At 42.9% G+C, this 21,142-nt stretch overlaps 1 protein-coding gene across 3 annotated transcripts in view; it reads right to left on the bottom strand.

Annotated features, from left to right (window-relative positions):
- LOC140463333 (uncharacterized) overlaps window positions 1-21,142 on the bottom strand; it is a 150,830-nt gene that overhangs the window by 107,779 nt on the left and 21,909 nt on the right. For all 3 annotated transcript variants that reach the window (XR_011954659.1, XM_072557139.1, XM_072557140.1), the window contains exons 2-3: window positions 8,850-8,938; window positions 2,532-2,615 (exon numbers count right to left, since the gene is read on the bottom strand). Coding sequence is in view for 2 of the 3 variants with exons in the window: in XM_072557139.1 (XP_072413240.1) it covers window positions 2,532-2,615; window positions 8,850-8,938 (173 nt within the window). In the remaining variant the exon portion in view is untranslated. The remainder of the gene's footprint in view (window positions 1-2,531; window positions 2,616-8,849; window positions 8,939-21,142) is intronic.

Raw genomic sequence — 21,142 nt, 5'->3', positions numbered from 1 at the left:
ATTACATTTTACTTTGCTCAATAATTGCATGAATCCCTGTAAGATTCTGTAAATCCGTTTTTTAGATTAGAATCAGTCTGACCATTGTGGCACAGACAGTCGCACAGGGAGCTAACACCTTCAATACCTTATCTGGGCTGACATGACACCAATTGTTAAAGCTCATTTGAGAATGTAACTTATTTTTTAAAAAGGTTTTGCGATTTACATATGAAAGAACTGAAACCAACATGTTCATTCTAAAAGATGAGAGACTTAACAAACAATCCAGGTCTTTTTCAATATATAATTTCAGTTACATCACACTGTAAACCTTTGCTATAAATTCTGTGTCTTACAATCTTATTCTCCACAACCACCTGATGAAGGAGCAGCGCTCCAAAAGTTAATGCTTCCAAATAAACCTGTTGGACTATAACCTGGTGTTGTGTGCTTTTTAACAATATAATATTTAGTACTTCATGTAAAATCAACTTTGTTGCTCTTTTATTAAAAATATATTTGTAGCCTCTTGTGAATTTGGTTCATCATTGTTTGTCAAGATAAACAAATTTCAAAATTAAAATCTGGAGTCTATTAAGACAGGGTGTCACACTAGAATCAGACTTGTCCAGTTTTAAGATCAGCTGGGATCATAGCAATACTACAGCAGATTGGTGGGTTGGTTGGTAAGTTGACTCTAATTGGTCAATACATTGCTATTGTTATGAAGGTGTAGAAGTGTACTATACCTTTCAGAGAGCGAAGGATTTAGCAAGGACACAGAGTGCAGGAGAATTTACAATGTAACATTTGATCCAGCAGCTAGCATTGGCTGAGTTGCTATGAGACAAAAACAAATTCAAATTTGGCCAATCAGTTTAAATTATACCTCAAAATACCAACCTCCAATCAAGTATGAATTTAGTGTATTGACAATATTAAAAACCAGTGAAACAATCCGATGCTTTAGGGTATAAGACTGGGAATAATTGAACAGTTGAGAGGAGAACTGCCAAGCCATCAGCACGTATAGACTGCCCAAAGCACAGCTCTCTTAAAGGCACCTTTATCTATCAATGATCTGAAACAGAAATCTCCAAGAAGAAGAAAATCTACGGAGGAATATACAAAGGGAAGATTCGACAGCTGCCTGATTTTGAAACTTGAATTTTTGGTAACCTTACTCAGGGGTTTTATCAGACTATTATTATAGAAGGGAAAGTAAAAGAGAGGTTAGAGGAATGAGTTGTAAATAGTTGTTAGTAAATTACTATCTGTTAAACTTTAAGAAATAAAGTGGCTAATTTTTACTTTAAATAGTTCTTGGCCTCTCAAATTTTCACTGATTACCGCACGGGATAAATCATTTCTGTGTTGCTGGTTTAAATTAAGCAGGAGATGTTTACCCCATGTCGTAACACTATGTCAAAAGCAACAGAGAACTATACGGCATTGCTCTGTTGGTGAAATTCATCCAGGTCTTGTCTTTGTTCATAGGAAATGGGCGTCGTTGGCTAGGTCAGCACTTATTGCCCATTCCTAATTGCCCTTGAACTGAAAGGCTTACTGGTCCATTTCAGAGGGCAGCTAATGGTCAACCACTTCACTGTGGGTCTGGAGTCACAAGTAGGCCAGACCAGGTAAAGATGCAGTTTTCTTCCCGAAAGGGAATAGTGACCCAGATGGGATTTTACAACAAATTGACAGTAAAAATGATTACATGGTCGCCATTTCATCCAATTCAAAATTTCTTCCGAACAGCATCTCAAGTCAAAAAGTGTGGTGCTGGAAAAGCACAGCCGGTCAGGCAGCATCCGAGGAGCAGGAGAGTCGATATTTCAAACATTCACCATCTGTCTGGATAGATTCAAAATCATGCCCTAAATTATAAATGCCTGGGATTCAGGATTACCAATCCAGTGGTGTTACCACAACAGCACCACCTCTCATTACCAGACCTCTCAGGATTTTACAGAATCACAGAGAGGAGAAGAGGCCTTTCTGCCCGTCAAGCTTGTACTGATACATGAGAAACACCTAACCTTCAACCTAGTCCCATTTACAGCACTTGGCCCATAGCCTTGAATGTTACGATGTGCCAAGTGCTCATCCAGGTCCTTTATAAAGGAGGTGAGGCAACTCGCTTCCACCACCCTCCCAGACAGCGCGCTTCAGACCATTACCACCCTCTGAGTAAAAAGGTTTTTCCTCACAACCCTCCAAACCTCCTGCCCCTCAACTTGAACCCACGTCCCCTCATGATTAGCCCTTCAACTGAGGGGACAGTTGCTCCTTATGTTGCCCATGTCCCTCGTGTTTATTGGGTTAAACCTCATTCTTTTCTTCACTAGCAATGTTACTACTGTTAGCAAATTTTGAGAAGATTTGTAGCTCAGGTTGATGATAAGTCTGTAAGTTAGCTCACTGAGCTGGAAGGTTTGTTTTCAGATGTTTTGTCACCATGACTAGGTAACATCATCAGTGAGAGTCTATGGTGATACCTTGGATACTACTATCATTGAAAAGCAACAAACAAAAAAATCACAAACCTTTTTTTTGGCTCTTCGCCTTTCTGCCTTTTTCTTTGCTCTTTCCTGGTCTGTTATGTGTTTGTCCAACTTGATTCCATTGTCCTGTTGGTAAATAGAGGGCAGTTACGACTAACATTGGAACCCCACCTTCATGACTTCAAGAGTCAGAAACTACAATATTTAATGTCCCGAGTACACTCAAGTAGAAAGACAGACCATCATTACAAGGTTGGGGCCCGTGTGATGCCAAGCTCAGCAACTGCAACATCAGTGCTCATCACATTGGCCAAATAAGCACCACACCATGATTGAAAACTGTTCTGTTATATGCCCTATCCAACATTCAGCTTTCTTGTAGCCAATGGAGTCCAGACAGATGAGGAGAATCCCACCCAGCAGCACCCAGTGGCAATTGTCAAGCCCTTCAAATAATCCTTTGCTGGGTCAATTCACCCAGGTGCTCAGACACTCTCAAAACAGAGGAAATCAGTGAAATCCCACAGATTCCCTGCAGTGTGGAAACAGGCCATTCAGCCCATGCTGACTCTCTGAAGAGCATCCCACCCAGTAACTATGCATTTCCCATGGCCAATCCACCTAGCCTGCACATCCACAGACACTACAGGCAATTTAGCATGGCCAATCCACCTAGCCTGCACATCTTTATGACTGTGGGAGGAAACAGAACACCTGGAAGAAACCCACACAAGCACAGGGAGAACGTGCTGATCCCACACAGACAGTTGCCTGAGTGTGGAATCGAACCCAGCTCCCTGGCACTGTGAGGCAGCTGTGCTAACCACTGAGCCACCACATTGCCCTTAAATTTAGAGGCAGGAAATTTAGGGGTGAATTTAGGAAGCATTTAAAATGATGCAATTCTGGAATTCAATCCCACCAAAAGGCTATGGGGATGAATGGAATTTTGTAAGACTGAAATCAAGGCATTTCATTCATTTGGTGAGGATGTTGAACAATACGCAGCTATAGTGCATATTGGCCATTATCTAATTGTGTGGCACGAGAGGATCAGAGGTTTACTCCTACTTTACCGGTTACCAGTGAAATTTCAGGGTTTCCTTTCAGATTGTAGACTGCAGCCACTTGACTGTAGATTATACTCTGACCGGTCCTTGCAGACAACGGTGACAATGTGCAGATTCTGTTCTATCCCGTTCCAACTACATTCCACAGTTCATGTTCATCAGTTCTGAACTTAACCAACACCCGGCTAAACAACTGGACAATTGCCTCTCAACAAAAAAACCGGGAGATCTGCGGATGCTGGAAACCAGAAACAAAGAAAAAAATTGCTGGAAAATCTCAGCAGGTCTGGCAGCATCTGTGGGGAGGAATGAGAGTTAACGTTTCGGGTTGAGTAATCCTTCTTCAGAACTGAGTTCTGATGCTGCTCGCAATTCTGTTTCCAGCAATTTCTTTTTTTGTTTGTTGCTGATCAAAGTTCTCAAAATATTAAAGAGAATAGATAGGGCAAAGAGAGAACAATTGCTTCCACTGGCTGGGGGGTCCAGAATTATGAGACAGAGTCTAAAACTCAATGTGTGTATCCCTATGACTCTCTGACATACGTTATATTCGGAAATGCTTTCAAACTTGAAGAGTTGAAGGCGTTTCAAACTTGCTTTCCAAATGGCCAATGATACTAGATAACAATTAGTATTAAATCAGAGACTGATAAATTTCTGTTAACCAAATGTATGAATAATTGTCTATATAGTAAATTAGAGCTGAGGATCTTTAACAATCCAGGTCCTCTTCACAGTCTCTGTAACAATAAATGTCTATCACACATCAATGTCACTTGTGCCTAGTTGCTACCCATGCAATAAACTATGACTTATTTAAGACAAGTGCCTCTTCTTCATAGACTACAGACGGGTTTGCTCCATCAACATTAAACCAAAGGACCCTGTCGATCCCTGAAAGAGGAGACAGTGAGGACTGCAGATGCTGGAGATCAGAGCTGAAAAATGTGTTGCTGGAAAAGCACAGCAGGTCAGGCAGCATCCAAGGAGCAGGAGAGTCGACATTTCGGGCATAAGAAGGGCTTATGCCCGAAACGTCAATCCCTAAAAGAGGACTGTAGCAGCAAAGCTACCTCACTGTGAGCAAAGGTGCAGACAGCTCAGCATAACACAATGAACAGCTGTACAGATTGCTCATCCAACAATGAGAGAGGAAAAGCTGGGAATGACAGACCCATTAGCATCGCATCTGTTGTTGGGAATTTACCAAACCCAGTGATGAATGACATGGTGACTTAACATCTTGGAAACTTTCAGCCAATCAGAGAGAGCCAGCATGGATTTGTAAGGGACTGTATATGATGGACTTAATGCAACTTTCTGAATAGTTTGGGGTGACTAGAACCAGGGCACCGTGGATCTCATCGACTACGAGAACCCTGATTGGCAAGGGTTAATGACCCCAATCAAGGATCCCATAGTCATTGAGATCCCCCACCTGGCCCTGGTTCCAATTACGACAGTTATCGACAGGGGAATGTCTGATGACAGTAATTATGCCAAATTTCTTTTGGAAATCAACAAAGTCCCTCAGAAGTGACCGTCATTCAAAGGTGAAGATTGTGGAACTGAAGGCAGAATACTGACTTGGTTTGGAAAGTGGCTGAATGGCAAGACAAGAGAAGAGGGATAATGGGGCAGGTTCTCACACTGGCAGGATGTGACGGGCGATATCAGTCTCCTGTAATCATGGATTTATTAATGGCACAGATGAGGGGAGGAAAGAAGTAACAAAGCCAAGTTTGCTGATGACATAAGACAGTCACCGGTGGCAATGTAGCAGGCAGCATACAATTAAGAGCATGTTCATAAGTTAAGTAAATGTACAAAATTGTAGTAAATAGATGTTTATACAGTAACTATGAGATCATTTACTTTGGATCGTATAAGCAGAGAATTATGCATTTTCAAAATGATGAAAAGCTAGAGACATATGATTAAATAATCATGAACCAATACAGAAATTATCACAAGGCTTTCGGAATGCTGGCTTTCAGATCTCAAGGACTATAAATGGAGGTAGACCTCTTGCTTTCATGATACAGAGCCTGGTTAGAGATCATTTGGAACCACTGAAAGCAGTCTTGGTGTCACATCTCAGGAAGAAGACATTATCCATGCAGGAATAATGTTTAGATTCAGCAGAATGACACCAGCACTCCAAGGATAAGATTAGACGAGAGGTTCATAATTAGGGTTGTATATAATTTTGATCAAAGTTCTCAAAATATTAAAGAGAATAGATAGGGCAAAGAGAGAACAATTGCTTCCACTGGCTGGGGGGTCCAGACTTATGAGACAGAGTCTAAAACTCAATGTGTGTATCCCTATGACTCTCTGACATGCGTTATATTCGGAAATGCTTCCAAACTTGAAGAGTTGAAGGCGTTTCAAACTTGCTTTCCAAATGGCCAATGATAACTAGATAACAATTAGTATTAAATCAGAGACTGATAAATTTCTGTTAACCAAATGTATGAAGAGTGGTGTATGGAGATAGGTCACAGAGCAGCCTAGGAAAGATGCTGTTAAATTTGAAAAGGTTCAGAAATGATTTACAAGGATGTTGCCAGGACTGAAAGGTTTGAGCGATAGGGGGAGGCTGAATAGGTTTAGGGTTTTTTTACCCCTGGAGTGTCTGAGGCTGAAAGGTGACCTTACAGAGGTTTATAAAATCATGGGAGGCATACATAGCCATGATTTTTTCCCACGGTGGAGGGATCCAAAACTAGAGGAGCAAAATTTAAATGGGAACCGAGGGATTATGTTTTCACACAGAGGGTGATACGTGCATGGAATGAGCTGCCAGAGGAAGTAGTGAAGGCTGGTACAATTACAACATTTAAAAGGCATCTAATGGGTGTATGAATAGGAAGGGTTTAGAGGAATATGGGCCAAATGCTGGCAAATTGAACTAGATTAGGTTAGGATATCTGGTCAGAGTGGTCAAGTTGAACTGAAGGGTCTGTTTCCATGCTGTGTATCCGTATGACTCTCTGACATCAATGATTGATATGGATCAGGGTCAAGGAATTAAACAGCCTACTCCTTCTCTTCCTGTGTTTCCATATCACTGACTACTGAGAGAGATTTAAGACACAAGAGTCAAATTACCAGCAGGACGAACATTAAAAAGACGCAAAAGTCAAGTGTGAACTTGAGTAGATCTTAAACATTTTCTCCACAAAACCTCACCATTCCATTCCTCCCATTTTCCTGAGTCTACTCTCCTACAGTTTGTTCCTGCTCTTTCTTCCTATGGATTTACTACAGGCAAAAGAATAAGCTATCATTACCACATACAATGGAACATTTTCCTAAATCCATCGACCTTCCCCCAACTTAACTCATGTAACATTACTCGAGTATCTGACTACATCAACTGTTCTCACTCCACCTCCTGATCACATTAGGCCCTCAGCTGTGAAGCCTCTTGGAAGGCCTTTTGCTACCTTGCACACTTACCTGGAGAGAGATAACCTAGGTAATCTAGGTTTCCTCCCATAGTCCAAAGATGTGCAGGTTAGGTAGATTGGCCAGGTTAAATTGACCATAATGTCGAGGGAAATGTACGTTAAGTGGGTTAGCCATGGGAAATGCAGGACTAGGAGAGATAGTGGCATAATTGTAATGTCGCTGGACTAATGGGCTAATTGTTCTGGGACATGGGTTCAAATTCCACCATGACAGATAATAAAATATGTATTTCAACAAAATAGTATAATAGAGCTGACCTAATGGCAAAGTGCTTTAACTTGCAGATTTCACATAGAAAATGGTGATCATGTAACCACTGTGAATTGTTACAAAAATCCATCTAGTTCACTAATGTCATTCAGAGAGAGAACTGCCATCCTTATCTAGTCTGTCCTACATGTGACTCCTGACCCTCTGGACAATTAGGGATGGGCAATAAAATGCTGCTCCAGCCCGTGAATGGATTTTTAAGAAAATAACTAAAATATAACTTGCTGAGACTCTCTGGTGTGTTATTACATGGAAAATGGTGACAATGTCTGAAATCTCAGTTTTGTTTTGTTTATACACATAGTGGGAAATTTGAATATTTAAACTTCTGGGTTTTTTTTTCAGATACATAGATTAAGGCATGGAGTACATTACTAAGAGTAATGTGTCATCTCAAGTCAAAATGTGAAAAGGAAAAAGTATTGTCGACAGAATTCAAGCTGAATCTTCTCAGCAGACCTTTAAATTGAGACCATGTCAGTGGAAATCATATTTCCCGTTTTACTATTTTGAAAAAGAACAAAACAGTTACCCTGGTGTTCTGGAAAACATTTAATCCCCAACCAAAGAAACTGCGAGGGTTTGCTGTGAACAAGTTGCTTGCTGCCTTTTCTCCATATCAAAAGCAACAATGCTTCAAAATTATTTAATTAGCTCGAGAGTACTTTGGGACATCCTAACGACGTGAAAAAAACCAAGTATTTTTTCTGTCGTTTCATATCCTCGTTCTGCATTACGCGTTCAATGAAATAACATAAATTCCTGAAAACTTCATCCACTGGGCTAATCAATGCAAAGAGCTGCTCCACATAGAAACTACGCTAAGGACATCTCAGGCCCAGATGAAGTCATGGACACCGTTGGGCTCTCTTTCCGATCTCAGTTCATCTCGGTCCAGGAATTCCCTGGATTCACACCCAACCTCCCATCAAATGACCACTGAGAGCTCACCCTGTTTTCTCCATTGGACCCACATCCTCACCAACCCCAGAAGATGCAATCCTTTCATAAACAACTCCATTGAGTAGGTGTTTACAACATAGGAATGGGAGTAGGCCATTCAGCCCTTTGAGCCTACCCCACCATTCTAGATCATGGCTGATCATCTCCTCAGTATGATTTCCCTGCACTCTCTCTAAGGTGGCACGGTGGCTCAGTGGTTAGCATAGCTGCCTCACAGCGGCAGGGACCTGGGTTTGAGTCCAGCCTCGGGCAACTGTCTGTGTGGAGTTTGCACATTCTCCCCGTGTCTGCGTGGGTTTCCCCCCGCAGTCCAAAGATGTGCACGTTAGGTGGATTGGCCATGCTATATTACCCTAGCATGTGTAGGCTTAGTAGATCAGTCATGGTAAATGTGGAAATAGGGTTGGAGGCTAGGTCTGGGTGGGATACTCTATGGATGGGCCAAAGGGCCTCTTTCCACAGTGTAGGGATTCTTTGATATCCAACGCCATTAGCCTCCAGAAGCCTATTGATTCTGTCTTGAATCTCCTCAGTCCATGGTCCAGCGGGAGAGGTAGAGAATCCTGAAGTTGTCTCTCACCTGAATGGAGGTGAGTTTGATTGGATTCCCTTCTCCATTCATCCCTTCACCACATTCCATGGCATTTTCCTCCACCTTCTCAAGGTTATCTGCAAAATCAAGAGGTGAGACAAGGTCAAGAAGGACAAGAAAACAGCTGAGATTGAAGGTGGCATAGTCAACTGAAATTAAGAAAATGTGAGGATTTTATATTTCATTTCTAAAAAGTTTAACATTGTAACCAAATGAGACATAATCTCATCTTCTGAACCAAAAAGGACTTGAACACAAAGATTTAGGTCAACATTCCAGCACAGGACTGAGGGGGTGCTGCACTGTCAGAGGAGCCACCATTTTGAAAGGGACTTCTTTCAGGTTGGGTAAAAATTATTTCTTGTCACAATTTTGATAAAGGTCAAGCAAGTTTTCCCCACTGTCCTCACACCTTTCCCTCATTCAACATTTGCAAAACAGATTATCTGGTCACGTGGGAAATATATATGTGATAATTAAAGGAGACGGTGACATTGTTAATTTGTGACTTGTCTAGTAATCCAGACTATTATTCTGGCAATATAGCTTCAAATCCCACCATGGCAAATAGTGAAATTAGACTAAAAAACACTATTCTAGTAATGACCAACGCTGATTGTTGTAAAAACCCATTTGTTTCCTTAATGTCCTTTAGGGAAGGGAATCACCCATTCTTACCTAGTCTGGCCCACACGGGACTCCAGACTCACAGCAAAGTGTTTGACTCTCAAATATCCTCTAGACAATAAATATTGGCCCAGCCAGCAACGCCCACATCCCATGAATAAATAAAGGAAATGGTTGCCACATATTCTACATTGCAACTGCAAAATAAGGTATAGGCCATTCTGATATAACGCATGATTCATTAAAGCAAATTCGTTATAAAATAATTGATGAATTGGGGACATTGACTCTAAAATGCGAAGTTTTAAAGTCTGAATTGGGAAAGAAACTCAACCACACTGCATTTCAAAGGACTAAAGCATTGACAATGCAGTTAGATTTCACACCAATATCGACAGAGTTGGAATTCCTGTCACATTACTGAATTCATATTATAAAGCTAATGTAAGAGTTGATGAGAGACAGTTTTACCTTCACTGTACACATTTAGGAATTCACATTCCAGTCATCCGACACAAAAACAACAGTTTTTAAAATTTAAAATCAGAAGGACAGAATAGTGTTATTAAATGCACCATTTGGCGTGGCACTTAACCACAGTAGAGCTGCAAAGATTTACATTCTGTCTGGGAGGAACTGGTCCATTCCAGTGAAACAGGCAGGACACTGAGACATTGGTCTCTGTTTGTGCAGTTCTGGTCACCACACTATCGGAAGGATATGATTGCACTGGAGAGGGTGCAGAGGAGACTCATCAGGACACTGCCTGGAGTGGAAAGTCTTAGATATGAGGGGAGACTGGATAGGCTGGGCTTGTTTTCCAAGAAGAGTTACACCCGAAACGTCCACTTCTCCACCTCCTGATGCTGCCTGGCTTGCTGTGTCCTTCCAGCCTCCTGCCTGTCTACTTTGTTTCCCCTGGAGCAGAGGAGACTGAGGGGGCAAGTTCTGATTGAGGTATACAAAATTATGAGAGGCGTAGATAGATTAGATTGTGAGATCTTTTCACCAAAATTTGATCACTTCAAATCTAATGGTGATCTTGCTTTTTATGTTTCTTTGCAGCTGTAACTTTGTTCAGTCGCTCTTTGTACGCTATGATCTGCCTGTACTACTCACAAAACAAAACTTTGCATTGTACTTAGGTACAAGTGACAATAATAAATCAAATCAAATCAAATCCAATCAGAACCAAGGCAGACGTGTCTAAGACCAGAGGGTGGTCAATATAGGGAACATACTGCCTGAGAGGGTGGTGGAGGCAGAAACTCTCACAATGCTTAAGAAGCATGTGGATGAGCACTTTAAATGCCAGGGCATAGTAAGCTAAGGACCAAGTGCAGGGAAATGGGATTAGTGGGATATGGGCATCACTGGCTGGGCCAGCATTTATTTCCTGTCCCTAGTTGCCCTTGGGAAGGTGAGGGTGAGCTGCTTTCTTGAACCACTGCAGTCTATGTGCTACAGGTAGACTACCCTTGGGGGGTATTTCCAGGACTTTGATCCCGCGACACTGAAGGGACAGTGATATATTTCCAAACCAGGATGGTGAATGATTTGGAGGGGAATTTGAAGGAGGTGATGTTCCCATATATCAGCAGCCCTTGTCCTTCTAGATGGAAGTGGCTGCGGCTTTGAAAGGTGCTGTCTGCGGATTTCTGCAGTGCGTCTCAAGGATGGTACACACTGCTGCTACTGAGCATCAGTGATGGAGGGAGTGGATGTTTGTGGATGTGGTACCAATCAAGTGGGCTGTTAGGTCCAGAATGGTATCAAGCTTCTTGGGTGTTGTTGGAGCTGCACCCATCCAGGCAAGTGTGGAGTATTCCATCACACTCCTGACTTGTGTCTTGTGGACAGTGGACAGACTCTGGGGACTAGATTAGAGTGGTGCTGGAAAAGCACAGCAGGTCAGGTAACATCTGAGGAGCAGGAAAATCGACGTTTCGGGCAAAAGCCCTTCATCAGGAATAGAGGCAGAGTGCCTGCAGAGTGGAGAGTCTCTGGGGAGTCAGGAGGTGAGTTACTCGTTGCAGTATTCCTAAACTCTGTCCTGTTCTTGTAGTTACTGTGTTTATATGGTGAGTCCAGTTCAATTTCTGGTCAATGGTACATAACAGTACAATTGAAGCTGAACCAGAATTTTACAAAGTTTCACCATCACTCCCTTCCTTTGTATGCCTCTATTTGTAAAGTCCAATATCACACATACCTTTTTAACCACTTTCTCAATCCAATGTAATCATACATGTACCTTGAGTCTTCCCCAATCTGCACCACTTTAGAATGTACTCTAGTTTAGAAAGCCTCCCCTTATTCTTATGGCTAAAGGATCAGGGAGAAAGAGGGAACAGGGTCCCAGGTTGGATTCTCAGCTGTGAACTTATGGAATCGTGGAGAGGGTGGAAGGACAGAACTGCCTACTCCTCTTAGTTTCTGTGTTTCCTGCCAAGACGCCCAAGCTCCAACTTCTATGCGCCAAATTACATCTGCTCTGTATCTGCTCATTCCACAAATATGTCTACAACCTCTTGAAGAGTATTCAAGAGCTATCTCTTTACCCCCAGAGCGGTTAGAGTGTGGGAGACATTACCACAAAGAGCAGTTGAGGTGGAACAGGACCAACACCTTAAAGGGAAATCTGTCAAGCACATGAGAAAGGAAAAAGGAAAGGGGCATGTTGGTCACATTGGCTGCATTAAGATGATGAAGGATGTGCTCAGCAGGGCCCCAAAAAGGCCTGGACCTTTTGCATAATTCCATAAATAAATTCTCAGTTCAGTCGGTGGCCTATAAATCACTCGTTGGTTCAATTATTTCCCATTTGAGTGGAACAGGCCTACGTTATTTGTTGTTTAGAAGATTGAAAGGTACTATCAGTGACACATGGTAAAATTTGTAAAGGGTTTAACAGCACACATGCTGAGACAGTTTCCCCAAGAAGGGAAACCAGGGATCACAGATGTTTGGGTCAGCTATCTCAGACAAGGTGAGGAGGAATTGCTTCAGACAGTGAAGAATCTTTGGCATCCTGGGTGCTCAGTCATTGGGTAGATACACAAATGAAACTGGACAGCAAAAGATAGGGCAGGAAGATGAAGTTAAGGTTGACGATCAGTCATTAGATCATCAGGCATAGGAGCAGGAGTAGGCCATTCAGCCCATCGAGTCTGCTCCGCCATTGAATAAGATCACGGCTGATCTGACAATCCTCAACTCCACTTTGCTGCTTTATTCTCATAATGTTAATTCCCTTACTGATTAAAATTCTGTGCCTTTGCAGCACAGAATTCCACAGATTCAATACCCTCTGAGAGCAGAAATTCCTCCTCACCTCTGTCTTAAATATGCAATCCCTTACTCTGAGATTATCCCTGTGATCCTAGATTCTCCCACAAGAGGAAATAGCCTCTCCACGTCTAGCCTCTAGCAATTTTGTAGCTTCAATAAAGTCGCCTCTCATACTTCTAAGGACTTCTGATGTAAGGTTCTGACCTGAAATGTTGACCTCCCTGTTCCTCTGATGCTGCTTGACCTGCTGTGCTTTTTCTAGCTCCACACTTTATCCCCTCTAAACAACAATGAGTATAGGCCCGATCTACTTGCTGCATTTTGGAAAGGCAAATCAGGGCAGGACTTACACACTTCATAGTCCTGGGGAGTGTTGCTGAACAAAACGATCTTGGAGTGCAGGTTCATAGCTCCTTGAAAGTGAAGTTGCAGGTAAACAGGATAGTGAAGGCGGCGTTTGGTACACTTGCCTTTATTGGCCAGTGCGTTCAGCATTGTAGTTGGGAGGTCACGTTGCAGCTGTACAGGACATTGGTGAGGCCTCATTTGGAAAACTGCATTCAATTCTGGTCTCCCTGCTTTAGGACACATGTTGTGAAACTTGAAATGGTTCAGAAATGATTTACATGGATGTTGCCAGGGTTGGAGGGTTTGTGCTAGAGGGAAAGGCTGAAAAGACTGGGGCTGTTTTCCCTGGAGCATCGAAGGCTGAGGGGTGACCTTATAGAGGTTTATATAATCATGAGGGGCATGGATAGGGTGAACAAACAAGCTCCCCAGGGTAGGAGAGTTCAGATCTAGAGGGTATAGGTTTAGGGTGAGTGGGGGAATATGTAAAAGGGACCTAAGGGGCAACTTTATCACACAGAGGGTGGTGCATGTCTAGAATGCGCTGCCAAAGGAAGTGGTGGAGGCTGGTACAATTACAGCATTTAAAAGGCATCTGGATGGGTATATGAATAGGATGGGTTTAAAAGTGATATGGGCCAAATGCTGGCAAATGGGGCTAGATTAATTTAGGATATCTGATCAGCATGGACTAGTTTGACAGAAGAGTCTGTTCCCATGCTGTATATCTCCACTACATAAGAGAATTCTCTCCAGACCTGGTTTCAGCTCAGTGGACCTTTTCTAGACTCCTGTGATCTTACTACATACAGCATACTCTGGGATGTTACACCACTGTTTAAAGAGAGAGGTAGGCAAAAGATGGGGAATTATAGACCAGTTAGCTTAATCTCTGTAGTGGGGAAGATGCTTGAGTCTATTATCAAGGAAAATTGCAAGGCATCGAGATAGAAATTGTCCCATTGTACAGATGCAGCATGGGCTCATGAAGGGCAGGTCATGCTTAACTAATCTTTTGGAATTCTATAAAGATATTATGATCGCGGTGGACAACAGGGACCCAGTAGATGTGGTGTACCTAGATTTCCAAAAGGCCTTCGACAAGGTACCGCACAAGAGGCTGCTGCATAAGATAGAGATGCATGGCATTATGGGTAAAGTATTAGCATGGATAGATGATTGGTTAACTAACACAAACTAAAGTGGGGGGGATGAACGAGTGTTATTCTGGTTGGCGATCAGTAATCAGTGTTGTGCCTCAGGGACTGCAATTATTCACAATTTATAGAGATGATTTGAAGTCGGGGACCACAGTTAGTGTGTCAAAATTTGCAGATGACACTAAGATGATTGGCAGAGTAAAGTGTGCTGAGGACTGTGAAACTTTGCAAGGAACATAGATACTTTAAATGAGTGGGCAAAGGTCTGGCAGATGGAATACAATGTTAATAAGTGTGAGGTCATCCATTTTGATAGGAGTGACGGTAAGAAGGATTATTACTTGAATGGTAAAAAGTTGCAGCATGCTGCTATGCAGAGATACCTGGGTGTCCTTGTGTATGAATCAGAAGGTTGGGCTGCAGGTACAAGTCATTAGGAAAGCAAATGGAATTTTGTCCTTCATTGCTAAAGGAATTGAGTTTAAAAGCAGGGAGGTTATGTTGCAGCTGTACAAAGTGCTGGTGAGGCCACACCTGGAGTACTGTGTGCAGTTTTGGTCTCCTTACGTGAGAAAGGATGTACTGGCACTGGAGGGGGTGCAGAGGAGGTTCACTAAGTTGGTTCCGGAGTTGAGAGGGTTGGTTTATGAGGAGATGCTGATGTAGACTGGGACTATATTCATTGGAATTCAGAAGAATTAGGGGGGATCGTATAGAAACATACAAAATTATGAAGGGAATGAACAAGATAGAACAAGACAGATATTTCCATTGGTGGGTGAAACTAGGACAGGACGCTACAGCCTCAAAATTGAGGGAGCAGATTTTAGGACTGAATTGAGAAGGAACTTCTTCACCCAGAGGGTTGTAAATCTGTGGAATTCCCTGCCCAGGGAAGCAGTTGACATTACTTCAGTAAATGTTTTTAAAGCCAAGTTGGATTTTTTGAACAATAAAGGAACTAAGGGATACGGTGAGAGGGCAGGTAAGTGGAGCTGAGACCAAAAAAAGGTCAGCCATGATTTTATTGAATGGTGGAGCAGGCTCAAAGAGTCAAATGGCCTACTCCTGCTCCTAGTTCTTCTGTTCTTATGATTGACTCCTGCTTCTATTTTGTGTGTTTTTGTGATTGAAATAAATGGTTGCTACAGCCAGTAATCTGATCAAACTGTCGTACTGTTTGGCAGACTCTAATGTTATTCAAGCCACTTGTTTCGATAAATTCCTTACAGCTTACTCATAGTAATTTATTATATCCTATTCAAGTTCAAGCTTGAAACATGCAAACAAAAATATTCAAGCAGGCATCACAATCCTTCTGTTATTAATCTCTGCGAGAAAACTCATTCTTAAGCAAACACACACACTACAAAGCTATGAAGGAGAGCACATTTTTCTTTTCTGAGTGAGGCACAGAGAGCACACAAGGGAGGGAAAGAATATATTTGTATTTCTGTCACACCTTTTCGCAACTTCCCAAATGGGCATTGTAGCCAAATGTATTGCCTTTGGAGTGTCTTCATGGAACACAGAAACTAATTTGTGCACAGAGTCTGCAAACTACAAGATGATAAAAGATGGGCTCATGAGGGTGGCACGGTGGCTCAGCAGTTAGCACTGCTGCTTCACAGGCCAGGGACCTGGGTTCGATTCCATTGTCAGGCAACTGTCTATTTGCACATTCTCCCCATGTCTGTGGGTTTCCTCCCACATCCAAAGATGTGCAAGTTAGGTGAATTGGCCATGCTAAATGGCCCATCGTGTCCAGGGATATGCAGGCTAGATGGGTTAACCATGGGAAATACAGAGTTACATGGATGGGTTGGGTCTCTGTGGATACTCACTGGAGAGTCTGTGTGGACACGATAGGCTGAATGGCCTGCTTCCACACTGTAGGGATTCTATGATCTGTTTCAGTGATATGATGGGGCTATACATACTGGCCAGGATACGGCCCTTCTTCAAAACAATGCCATGGGATCATTTAACAGAGAGGATGGACACGTCAATGTCTCACCTGAAAAGCAGCTGACCTAACACTGCAACATTGGACCTGTTAGTCTGGATTCTCTGCACATAACCCTGGTGCGGGATTTGACCCCACAACTTCCCTGACCCAGAACCACTGAGCTAAACGTGCAGAGTGGGAGTTGTTTGACTCTGATTAAAAACCTGAAAGGTTACTTGGCAAGTTGGTTGATGCTTAATCAGGAGCCAAAACACTGTGTCTCACAAATCGTGGTATTTTATTTTTATTCATTCATAGGACAAGTATATCGTTGGCTATGTCAGCACTTAATGCTCAGACCAGAGGGGAGCTGGGTCACCCACATTCAGTGGGTCTGGAGTCACATGTAGGCCAGACTGGGTAAGGATGGCAGTCTCCTTCCCTCAAAGACATTGGTGAACCAGATGGGATTTTCCCAACAATCAGCAATAATTTTGTAATCATCATTAGAATCTTAATGCCAGATTTCTTTTTATTAAATTCAAATTCCACCATCTGCCATGGCAGGATTCAAACCTGGATCCTCAGAAAGTTAGCTAAGTCTCTGGATTAAAATAATATCACTGAATAATATCATTGATAAGTAGTGTTCGAGAGAAGGCAAAGCACCATCAAAAATATTAACAGTACTGCATATTCATATCATATGCTATTATGGTGACTTAGTGCAAGATGGCAGCTTAGTAAGACACTCCCACTGGAGCTCCTTTGCTTGGTCCGTCCTTTTCCTTTCTTTCTTTCTCTCTGTCTTCTTTTTTTCTCCCTTCTGTATTAGGGGAAAGGGAGGAGCAGGCAAGCCCCAAAATCGAATCGCAGAACAGAAGCTGGTATGGGGGGTGAGAGTCCCAGGGCAGAGGCCTGTGTGGGGGGGTGAGAGTCCCAGAGCAGAGGCCGGTGTGGGGGATGTGAGTCCCAGAGCAGAGGCCAGTGTGGGGGGGTGAGAGTCCCAGAGCAGAGGCCGGTGTGGGGGATGTGAGTCCCAGAGCAGAGGCCAGTGCGGGGGCTGAGAATCCCAGGGCAGAGGCCAGTGTGGGGGATGTGTGTCCCAGAGCAGAGGCCGGTGTGGGGGATGAGAGTCTCAGAGCGGAGGAAGTGAGTCCTTGGGCAGCTGAGTGCCAGTACGGAGGCTTGGAGCAGAGCAGGGATGGTTATTGGACTGAGTTCTGGTGCAGGCGGTCAGACTAAGTGCCTGTGCTGAGCTGCTGCAATGTAACATTTAGTGTAATTTGTTTATCTGACTGTAATGTCTATCCTTTACCTATGTCATATTTTAACTTATTCTTTAAACATTGTAAAATAGAGCAACAATTTTCTTTCTCATTTCTCTTTTCATATCTAAGATTTGTACATAGGTGGTGCCAGAAGAGACAAGATTGTAAAACTCTTCACAGTACTCCTGTACTTGAGGACACGTGACAATAAAGGAAATTCTGATTCTAATTCTAGTTCTAGAAGGGAAACAGGTGATGGCTGATCAATTGAGCTCTAAACATATCAAGGGGGACCAGCTGGGACAGTGAGAAAGAGCAACTGGATCACTATAGGCAATAAACTCTCTGTACAAAGAAAGTCTGTGTCTCTTGGATCCCAATCAGGATATTCAAATATTAACTATCGAGACAGCAGGTACCTGTAAAAGAAATAGTTATCAGAAAACAAAGTGTAATTCATGATGAATAGATTAGATTAGATTGTAAGGCAGTCTGAATAGACTTGAGCACAAAATTCTCAGCTGACATCAACCCTGAGAGAGTGCTGCACCGTCAGAGGAAGCGCTGATGTTAACCCAAGGCTCAAATATGAAATAATGCAGTTCTATTGCTTTACTGAAGTAATGTTACCCCAAGTATTTATCCCTCAAACAACATCACAAACAGATTAACCAATCAGGGATGTACGGCAGCTTGTGTACTGTTGCATTTCTGATGTTACCACTGTGAAAATACTTCAAATAAGGCCTCGACTGGTTATGAAATACTTTGGAATGTCTCATACTATGAAAGGCACACTGGCACAGTGGTTAGCACTGCTGCCTCACAGTGTCAGAGACCTGGGCTCGATTCCTGCCTCAGGTGACTGACTGTGTGGAGTTTGCACACTCTCCCCATGGAGAATTCTGGTTTCCTCCCCCAGTCCAAAAATGTACAGGTTAGGTGAATCGGCCATTCTAAAGTTAGGTGAAGTGGGAATGGGTGTGGACCTGTTGGGCCAAAGGGCCTGTTTCCATGCTGTAAGAAATCTAATAAACGTGTTGTTTTTTTTCTTTCTTTGTGAGGTTGGCTCTCAACATCCTCTGACATGACCCAAGAAACCAGCCCAGCTGGGCTTAAGAAATCAGAGCAGTTTACATTGGAGCAAGCACTGGCTGGGATTCAGGCAAGGTCACAACACAAAGTTCAACACAAAAGCAGCACAAGATTATCAGAAGTAGGCTAACAGCAGAACAGTAAAGAGCATTGGCTTAGAGTGTGCTTTCTTTCAATAGGATCAGCGTTGATGAGGTTACAACTTGTTCAGTGATAACACCAAGTGTTACATTTGAGGACACTTAGCTTAGGCAACGTACTTATGAGATATGATTTGATTTATTTATTGTGAAAATACAGTGAAAAGTGTTGTATAGTGTCAACACATCCCGCAGCCGTCTTAAAATACCAGAGAAAACCAAATTATAGAATGTAAAGGCAGAAAAACGAAGAAATGAAGAAAAAGTGACCAAATTTACAGTCCTTCTTGTTAAGCGCTTCACTGCAGGCCATCGGCCTGATGGCTAGGCAGGAGTCCCCTTCACTACACCCCTGCCTCTGGAATGAAAGTCACTCTCTTCAGCGCCATCTCACCTCCGCCAACGCCCTCGCCATTATGAGTTCTCGCTGGACCTCACCAATGCAGGAGAAATTGCCGATGCTGCCAGGTACCGCACCTGCCCAAACTCGAGTCCGTACTGGGCCCAAACTGGCCTCCACTGCCACCAGTGTCGTTGGTGGCTTTTGTCACCCATCCTTAACTCCCTTGAACCGAGCAGCTTGCTACACCATTCCAGAGAGGAAACAGCAGCCAATCACAATGCTGTGGGCCTGGAGTCATGTGTAGGCCAGAATGAGTAAGAAAGGCAGATTTCCCTCCTAAAGCACATTAGTGAACCAGGCAGGTTTTAATGGCAAATTGGTGACATTTACATAAAGAGCAGCATAATGCAGACCCTGGAAATCTGAAATAAAAACAGAAAGTGCTGGAGAAACTCACAAGGTCTGGCAGCATCTGTAGAAAGGCAAACAGAGGTAAAGTATCAAGTCCAGTATGGCTTTTCTTCTTCAGAACTGAAGATTGGAAAATGGTGGTTTTAATGGGAGTGGAACAGATGGGAAAGGTGCCCAGAGCAAAATGCAAAGGGAGCACATTAATGGTAGTAGAGGAGCGATATCAATGAAATATAGGTGTCATTAGCAGAAAAATGAGTCAGCACTGCTGAACACAAACTCATGCAAACAAGACATTGGGGATTGGAGAGGAGAGGTTTCAAAATGAAAACACTGTCGTGCTCTGAAATTGTTGAACTCAATGGTGATTCCTTAAAAGTCTAAGCAGCTAACAAGGTGCTATTCCTTCAGTTTGTGTTGCACTGTAGCAGGGCTATACCTGATGAGGGGCTTTTGGCCGAAACGTCGATTTTCCTGCTCTTCGGATGCTGCCTGACCTGCTGTGCTTTTCCAGCACCACTCTAACCTTGCACAGTAGTAGGCCTTAGAGAGAAGCAATGATTGTTTCATTGTCAGCATTACTAAATTCCACCCATCGTTCTGATGGGATTGCGAGCCTGTGTCGCAGAGTATTACCATAGGCCTTTCAATTACCAGTCCAGTGACAATAACACCACACCAACATTGCCCCTCAATGGAGAAGAGGTGGAGCTACCAAGACCTACAAGGACAGACTCATTTTCCTGCCCATTCCCAGTGAAAGGAAGCCCATAAATCATACAGAATATTGAGAGTGGCTCCCTTTCCATTTTGCTCTGGGCACCTTTCCCATCTGTTCCACTCCCATTAAAACCACCATTTTCCAATCTTCAGTTCTGAAGAAGAAAAGCCATACTGGACTTGATACTTTACCTCTGTTTGTCTTTCTACAGATGCTGCCAGACCTTGTGAGTTTCTCCAGCACTTTCTGTTTTTATTTCAGATTTCCAGGGTCTGCATTATGCTGCTCTTTATGTAAATGTCACCAATTTGCCATTAAAACCTGCCTGGTTACTGCCTTCCAGACAGGAAGTAAAGGTCATTGACTGAAGGCATTAGGCAACCGCTTTCATTAAGATATGATGATAAATTCCAACAGCTTCTAAAATTCTTCGTTCTCTTGGAATGTAACTGGGTCATTCAAGAATTGGCACAGTTCGAACAAGACATTGGCAGCTTTTCAAATTTTGCAAAGCACATGGTTGGTTTGCTTTGCCAGCAGATTCCCAGTAAATTCAGCAACACATTGAAGTGTGTTGGCTTTGCAAAGCCCATTGCTTTCACAGAATCGTACAGGCACTTTGGCTCATCAAGACTGTACTGTAAAAAAAACTACTACTTACACTCAGGACCTCAATGCTGACCTTGCACAGCGATGCTCACATCTTGTTAAAGAGTAAAGGAGAAAGTGTACCCAGCTGTCTCAGCCAGCATCTGAACGAGACTTGGAAACATCACACTAAACCTCAACTGTCAAAGAACATCTCCAGTCATCTTGTGGGGTCTTATCAAACAGTGTTTGACACCTAGTCACACATTAAGACATATGTGTGGATAGAGTTCAGGCTCCTTTCCAAAAAGATAATGGACAAAGAGAGAGACTTAAGG

Source organism: Chiloscyllium punctatum, chromosome 38, assembly GCF_047496795.1.
Source record: "Chiloscyllium punctatum isolate Juve2018m chromosome 38, sChiPun1.3, whole genome shotgun sequence".
NCBI classification, from domain to species: Eukaryota; Metazoa; Chordata; class Chondrichthyes; order Orectolobiformes; family Hemiscylliidae; genus Chiloscyllium; species Chiloscyllium punctatum.
This window is presented reverse-complemented; position numbering and strand designations above follow the sequence as displayed.